General features: G+C 36.4%; 1 protein-coding gene across 1 annotated transcript; it reads left to right on the top strand.

The window, feature by feature from the left end:
* The first annotated feature begins 6,001 nt into the window (after positions 1 to 6,001).
* Positions 6,002 to 6,789, top strand: LOC116171914 (cuticle protein 8-like). The gene is made up of 3 exons (XM_031488951.1): positions 6,002 to 6,119; positions 6,167 to 6,391; positions 6,441 to 6,789. The coding sequence occupies exons 1-3, from the start codon at positions 6,111 to 6,113 to the stop codon at positions 6,705 to 6,707; spliced, it is 501 nt and encodes a 166-aa protein (XP_031344811.1). The 5' UTR covers positions 6,002 to 6,110; the 3' UTR covers positions 6,708 to 6,789.
* The last annotated feature ends 1,802 nt before the right edge of the window (positions 6,790 to 8,591 follow it).

Below are 8,591 nucleotides of genomic sequence, written 5' to 3'. Positions count from 1 at the left end.
CAACTCGACAAATTGTGAAGGTAATAAGATGTCGTTTAGATGCAACGGCAGCGCCCTGACGGTCGATGGTACTTACAGTCAGGAAGTCTGCGTTGAACGTCACCACAGATTTAAGATTTGAAAGTCTTAACCACATCCCATTTATCTAGATGTCAGAGCTGCACATTCCCCATCCCTGCTACCGACATCAAGTTTATTACCTACATTGTCAAGTATATCATACTCCTCGGGGATGCGCGTATATCACCGTACAAAATGATTTTATCGTGCTCACGACATGGGTTGTTATGTATAAGTGTCAATCACTAGACCCCCTGAAGTGAGCTGATAGCTTTGAAGTAAGTTTTGTTGTAACTACCAAAGGATTTATTAATAAAATGTCAGAGTTCTAGATTAGTGGAATTTCGGGTAAGCAGCGCGTGTTCCAATGGGAATTAAGTGGATAAAATTGACTTTTTTGTTTTAGCATGAACTTAAATTGGAAATTTTAATCGCGTACTTTACGAACAATGTAAAACGTGTGGTGCGATTTGTTTATAACTGTTTCATACTCATTTACCATGTTTTGTAAAAGTTTGACAAGAGTATGTCCGACTGCTTCTTTAGTAAAAATTCAACCAAATACAGAATTAGGACCAGAACCGAAGGCTTAGTTGTTTCCGTCTTGGATTTTCTACACGTAGTCTTTCGTAAATGATTGGATTTAATCTGCACCGTTGATTTCCAAAGGCCACCTGATCAGAATCGCAAGATCCCAAATACTCAACTCCAAGGGGCAATTGACACGAGCTTACAGCTGACGTAAACGACAGTTTCAAGACCTTATAGTGCTCGTTGTCAGTTGTGGGGGCTTGCAAATGTTGACCTGCGATCCCTTTTATTTTCGTAGATAAATGAGTTCGAGGTTTATGCTGATATTTTGCAATGAATGTGCGATTCTCCACTCGTTAGATGGCAATAAAGCTTTTAGTACGATGTAAACAGTAGAATGGTAAAGAGCGGTACACGTCGCGTACATATAAAAGGAACAAGGTGAATTGGCGCAATAAAAATAAAATTGGCGAATATTAGCTTTTTCCCGCAGGATTTGATAAGTCCCACGGAAAAATAAGAAACACGCACGCAATCTTGAATCAAAATAGTTAAAATATTTGATCATCACCTTTTATTATTATTCAGCACGCATACGTAAACTAGCTCAAACCCTTCAAATCCTTCAACGATCCCCAAAAAGCGCGTGTTCGCTCGTACAATTTTTCACAAATCATAACATTAAAGCGAATCATGTTCGGTGAAGGGAAAGAAAAAAATGGGTTTAGTTCTCTGTCAATAATATACGGCAACGTACAAGACCATTAGTGTCTGACGAGCTTCTGCCCATTCTGTGTTCTGACGAAGATAAACGGTGACAAGCTAGTGAAACAACAACGGCAGAAACGGCATGCCCCGTTTAAATCAAATCTAAAATGTGAAAGTTTTAAGCCTCGTTGTAAACGTTTTGCTTGCAAATTGTTTATTAAAGTTCGTACAAAGTTTGGAAACGTGCCGAGGGAAGCGTAAATAAAAAAGTCAAAGTCGAACTCGGATTAGGACTTTGAATAAATTGCCGTTTCGACAAGCACCACCAGCTACTTTTTACTACTAGTTTCATCATTTATAATAAACAGCTTGGGGTTGTCACAAAGTCCGCAATAACTGCAAGCTGCATTATAATTTACTCCATGACTATCTTGGAAAATATTTTTCGCACGTTATATTTGTCAAATGAACGTCAGTCACAGTCTTCCATGTACCGAGGCTATTGCCGACATAAGTGGAAAGCTTCAGAAGCAAAGAAATTCCTTAAATAATAAAAATATATTCCACATACGGTAGAAGGAACGATTGCGTTACTGGACATGAAAAGGATGTCACTCAAGTGATCCGTTTGAATAACAGAGGATGTGCTTGGTACACTTTGGAGGTGTAAAACTGGGAAAATGCATCCCTTGTGGATCACAGCAACTCAACAACGAAATTACTTCAATGTCAAGAAATAATAGTTATTTACATAAAAGTCAGGAAAATGACACAAAGGGTAGTTTATACGGGAGAGTAAATTGTGAAGTACTTTTGAGAGTAACTTGCGCTAGCTAACAAACACTAGGTCGCGATGCTGCCCCTAGCTGAACTTCGCCCTTTGGATTTACATCCAATAGACATTATTATAGCGTTTATATACAGCGTGTTGCATCGACAGGCGGGACCCCATGTAAATTTAAAGGAGGTTAAATATTGGGTTCCCTAATTATTTTATAGCAAAAATCTATTTAGGTTATTTTAGACCGGGAGGCAGCGTAGATAGTAACTAAACCATAACCGACAAAATATTCGACAATTCAGGCTGAAAGTACGTTGAAAACTAGTAATAAAATCACTCGTCTGCCAGTCGTAAGTGGCAGCATTAACTTGGGGCGGCGCTGAATCAGTGACTTCTTTAGGTGATCAACTAAAAGTTTTTTATATATTGTGCACCAAAATTTTACAATCTACTCCCGGTTGAAGTGACCTCCCAAGAAACACACGTTTTTTTTTTCTAAAAAAATTAAAACCATAGCTCTTTACCTTAGAAAACTGAAATTTTATTTAAATAAATTAAACTATTTTCGTCTTCAAATATCATCATTGATGTTATTAATTTTCTGCAGTACTTTATCCGGCAAGAAGCACACAGAAGATTGTTTTTAATAGGCACATTTTTTTTTCTTTAAGTACAAGTTTTTTTAAATTGCTATTGCATAAAGTATACCTTCTAATATGGGGTACTGTCCACCATCACTACCTTCCATATAATTTCTGAGGGTAACCTCCATACGACAATATTAAGGAGGTACCTATCCATAGCGCACTTTAAGTCTAATTTTATTTTATTGTATTGTAACAAAAAATTCTTGTCAATTTGAATGTATTAATTTTATTTCTTTCTTTCTGTTTTTTTGTGCTTTGGAAAATAAACTTTCTTTCTTTCATTGCTGAATGTCTATAATAAATCCTGTCATCAGCGACAGATTGACATTAATCAAAAGTTCTATATGAAAATTAAACTTTATATATTAAAATACGATTTCTGGTAAAAATTTAATACAAAACTCGTCAGTAAAACTTGACTCGGAAGTTAATATTTCCTCGCCCGTAAAGCGTAATTTACCCAATAGCTGTCATAATGTAAACAGTGATTAAGAGTTGTCTCCCAGCAAGTCAAAATCTTGCCGGCAAGTACTTGCTACAATAAAATCTTGCACGTCCAAACAAGTTTTGACAGGAAGTTGACATTTATTTCGATCTAGATGAAAGTTGACGTGCTGTGCTACATAGAGGGAGAACGTGTCACATGTCTTCTTTAATTATCCTTTTCGAAGAATTTCCGGAGTTGTGGCAAATCAAATCAAAAATCTACAGGGACAGACTCAAGAAACAAAACGCATTAAAATTTATAACTGAAAAGTGTCTGAGAGTACTTGCTGAGAGAAATTGCTATTTACAATTTGCCTATACAGGGTGTTGCATCGACAGGTGGGACAAGAAAATCCCATGTAAATTTGAAGGTGGTTAACTATTGGCCTCCCTAATTATTTTAGAGAGAAAACCTATTTAGGTTATTTGAATCTAAAAGAATAACGTTCGATGTTTTTGATTAACGCCTTAACGATATATTGCCAAAAATATTTTGTAAATTGTGGTATTATCAAGGAAATAGTTTTCGACCAGTATCAGACATTACAAAATATTTTTGGCAATTTCTCGTTAAGGGGTTAATCAAAAACATCGAATGTTATTCTTTTAAATGCGTCTTTTAATGCTCAAATAGACCGGGAGGCAGCGAGGCGGGATTTACTATACCTAATTTTTTTAACTGCTAAGGCGTCTCCCACTAATAAGTGCTGCCAGGATATATTCATTTTAAAGTAGTGACTAAAAGAGTAATTTTTTTATGTATAATTTTTATACGGTCCTCATGGTTTAGTTCAGGGGTATTTTTCCCTATATTGAAGGGCGTCTGTCGCCACCAACACTGCACTTGAAATCGTCTGCCATAGCATATGGGAAAATTGGGATTTCTGGATATAAATCTTTTCTGTGACCCTTATAGTTTAGTAATTTATTTTTTTGAATGAGAAGGCTAAGCCGTTCTTTAACCGGATAGATAAAGTGATCACTTTAACCGTAAGGGTAGATAAAGTGAAACAAATGATTGTACATTCTGATGACATCTGTCATTCTTATTTCAAATGCACGTTATAAAATGACGTTCAGAACATATGACAATTCTGTTTCTATAGAAACGATCGCGACGGCACTTAAGCTTACTATTTTTGACGTCCCAATGGTTAAAAAATCCATTTATCGTCTTATATAATAATAAATATCTATTTATATGCTTCTAAGTTTAGAATAGGTATTCCTAAACGGTTACGAGATTTAAGCCTACTCGAATATACTCTAGCACTACCTTTTAAAAGTTCTCAAAACACGATAAGCAATATCTTAGAGGCAATACTTGTAAATTATAAAATAGGGGAAATGCATGCTCTCTAATTTTTGCACCTACTAGAATCTTATTAATTTTTTTTTGAGTTATAAAGACCGAAGAAATCATGAAATAATACGTCCCTCCCCGCAACACATTCCATATTGTAATTTTCAGTGAACTATAGAGTAACAAAGAGCCTTAAGGGCAAAGAGCGGACATAATATGTCTTAAATAATAACATTTCCTAAATGCAGAGTACATGTAGCGTTTTAAATTGGCAGTATGTGGTTTCCAGGAACAATTTTCATCAACTAACACGCCAAGATATTTAATTTGAGGAACTCGATCAATTTTTATGCATCCAACCCTGTGGAACTCCGCATGTAATTGTGGCTGGTACACTAGTGAGATTGTGAATACGTACATATTGAGTTCGATTCATGAAACCAGTTCCACGCCACCCCTCCTATTCTTGCTTTCCATAAATGTTCCATTAGTATCTTGTCATCTACTGAATCAAACGCTTTGGTGATATCGATAACAATTCCTGATACGAACAAATTGTCATTGAACCCTTCAAATAAACCGCTGCAAAAGTTGATGAAAGCATCTTCTGCAGATTTGTCAGGGACAAACCCAAACTGGTTATTGGACAATGGACAATATGCTATGCTTCCTGAAAACTGCTTTTTTCAGACAATCGGGGAATATGCCATATTTTCAAAACTTAAGTTTATTAGGACAGTTAACACAGGAGAAATATTTTCACCAACCTATGTTTCAAATTAAGATAAAGTAGAGTGGTATGAATTTCACGAAAAGGAAAGGAATTTATGATGTCCATAAGAAGATGAATGAGAAACATTAAAAATTGGTAAGGCCTAAGCAAGACGAAGCCAGCGGATGTGAACGAAAAAAGGACGTGATTGTCACTAACAAAGTGAATGTAAAAAAATATAGTTGGATTAAAGAAAACCCCTGATGCTGACTACAACACTAACGAACAATAATTAAAGCCCGTTGAGATTAATTCACGCAAACAACAAAGAAATGACACTTTGGAAAAATCAAAAACGAATGCTGAAGTACCTATTATAATAAACAAAATTGATATCAAATATTCAAATGTGACATACTGTTCAACTTTTACACAACTAGTTCTTTTAATTCCGACGTTATTTTTGAAAATGAAGTGAATTTAGCACAAATTTGCAGTATATATAACGATTACACAGAAGTACACATTGACTGGTTTCGGAAGAGCTGACAAGATACAAGTAAAGCATCCCAAGATTTAAAGTGGAGGACACCAAACAATAACAAAACTATGAATAAAATTATCGTTATGATATGTGGAACGCTCGCATGCTAAGAATGAGAAAGTTTTGTTTAATTGTCGCTCAGTTTACGCAATTCTGTTACAGATACGAATTCATTAAAATTTCAAGTTCACGATTGGAATTCTCTCTAATTCCTATTAATAATAATTAGTTGATATGCATTAGGAACGAAAGTAAATGTAGGTGTTGTACAGTATAAATACGCGCAAGTTTGGGGCAGTGATCAGTTCAGTCCGGTGCCTCACAGATACCTACCAAATATGTTCTTTGTAAGTGTGCCTTATCAGAATTGTAGGAGTAATTACTTTGATTTTAGAAGCTTGCTTTGATTGCGTGTGCTTTTGTGGCGTCGTATGCCCAACACCACCATGGAGCGTCGTCTTACGCTTCGCTCAATTTGGGTTATGGTCATCACGTTGCGCACGCCGCTCCAGTTGCTTATCACCATGCGGCTCCTCTGATCCACCACGCTGCTCCCATCGTCCACCATGCTGCTCCTCTTGTTGCTCACGGACATGCTGCGCACCACGTCGACTATCACGTAAGTCCCTCCCTAGGCCTCTTCAAAATACTGACGGCAGGTCTTATAGGCACACCCGAAATACGAATTCAACTATGGCGTATCCGACGCTCACACACACGATATCCACAGCCAACACGAAGTACGTGACGGAGACGCGGTCCATGGAGAATACTCCCTTCACGAAGCCGATGGTACCGTCCGTACCGTAAAGTACACAGCCGATGACAAGAACGGTTTCAACGCAGTCGTTGAGCGATCTGGACACGCTGTTCATCCTGAAACCCATGCCAAAATTGCGCTTGTAGGTCACCATGGTGCTCATCATCACTATTAAAGCACCATAAACTAAATTAATGTTGTTACCATTGTTATTCTTCATTAAATTTCATCAATAAATGTGTACATACTTCCGTAAACTTACTCTTACTCTTTGCGCTTGGGCACACCTCCCACAGATATCATCTTACCATGTGACAACTATTTCGATTAAAACAGCAAAGATTAATGTTCATTGAAAATCAAAACTATGGTTCCAATGGTTTGGTTGTCATATATTTCAATAAATAAGCTACTTCAAACCAAAATTCGAAACCTTTCGTGAGTTATCATGTACACAGACGGACTGACGGAAAATCATGGACGATCTGGACGCGTTTCACTAACTATAACCGGACAATTAGTTACTTCCTAACATTTCCAACGAATGAGCTTTCCGAACGGACTTTAATGATTTTCGACACGTGTGATTCAGTTTGAAACTGGCGGAAGAGACGGATTGGTCTCATTTATAGACATATTGAATTTTAGAATTTTAGAAGCTATTTTAAATTCTGTAGTACAATCACAAGTTTAACAATAGGATCATAAATTAGCACAAGCTGTAACTATGTTGAATTTTAGTTTGTCCAAATTTACTTTAACAATCGATTCGAGTAGTACACACAATTACTCATTTGCAAAATTTCTAAAAGGAAAAGAACAACATTGACACACACATTCAAATGAGACGAACCAATTCTGTGCTTATTTCGTAAATAATCCCGCAGATTTACTTAATAAATTAAAATATTGTCATACACAGGATGTCCTGTAATTATTTTTGGTGAAGAAATAACGTAAATATGACAACATGTGTGGAAGGACTTTCCTCTGGATGAGGATCAGAAAGCTGTAATGTAACCATGATTTAGAAATCTTGAAGACGAATTTTCAGTCATACTTTTTTACAGGAGATGTCGTCATCTTATCTAGTTGGGATTGGATTCATAATCTTTCATAGGACTCAAAGGACTGTCGCTGGAAGAAGACACCTCACTAACATGTACTAAAATTTCGGATGAATTCCTTGTAACAGAAGACGAAGTAATACTGACTTTGTTGTAAGATCTGAATATAAAATGAAGTTTCAACCAGAAAAAAGAGCTGAGAGTCAACGTTGTTTCTAAATGTTCAGTTTGCAGTTAAAGTTATAAATTGTTTTAACGTATTTTTATTTCAATTTACGCCAACCACCATTTAAGGAGGTCAAATTTGACCGAATTCTCTTGCAATCCACCTACGTAGATAGCAAAACATAAAGCGTTTTGGAAATACATCAATAGCCTTTGTTCAGCGAAAACACTTATGTAAGCTTCCGTTATACGTAATCGGATCAGCGAAAAACTCTATTTTATGGAATTACGTAATCGAAGCCAAACCGCTCGACAGGATAATAAACGGAAGACCTTTCACGCCAGTTTACACTACACTCCACTTTCGGCAACAAAAACTAAAACCGTACATGCTATACGTCTAATTTCGTGAAGCACGTCGCTCTTTAACCGCGTAACGGGAAATCAATGCCCCTTCATAACACTGCGATCACTTCAAATCCGCCCTACTATATCAATACAAACCCAAAAAAGCAAACATCAATTAAAATAAGCGCGCCTACGCCGTAAAACCCAAATTAAATCAAAAAAACAAAATAAAAAACGTAATTAAATGGTACAGAGGCAAAACAAAGTAGAGCTTTGGTCCTTTTGTACTAAATAAATTAGCAGTAAAAATTTCTTCCCCCGCAATTTTTATAGCTTTCAAGAGTTCTGGATGAAAGCAAAAGTTTCTGGGATCATAGTTCTCCGTTTCTGAGCTAATTTCTTAACAAAGTTTCCCCCCTTTTTTTCCTTTTAAAATTTGTTCATTCCGTTTCTCGTTTCGATGTCCTTTTAGTGGGATT

Source organism: Photinus pyralis, unplaced genomic scaffold (genome assembly GCF_008802855.1).
Source record: "Photinus pyralis isolate 1611_PpyrPB1 unplaced genomic scaffold, Ppyr1.3 Ppyr1.4_LG5, whole genome shotgun sequence".
Lineage (NCBI taxonomy): Eukaryota > Metazoa > Arthropoda > Insecta > Coleoptera > Lampyridae > Photinus > Photinus pyralis.
This window is presented reverse-complemented; position numbering and strand designations above follow the sequence as displayed.

Bases quoted from the DNA above. Each gene is read 5' to 3' on its own strand.
- LOC116171914 (XM_031488951.1), top strand. The intron at 6,392-6,440 runs GTAAGTCCCTCC...CAGGTCTTATAG, and splicing joins CGCACCACGTCGACTATCAC to GCACACCCGAAATACGAATT.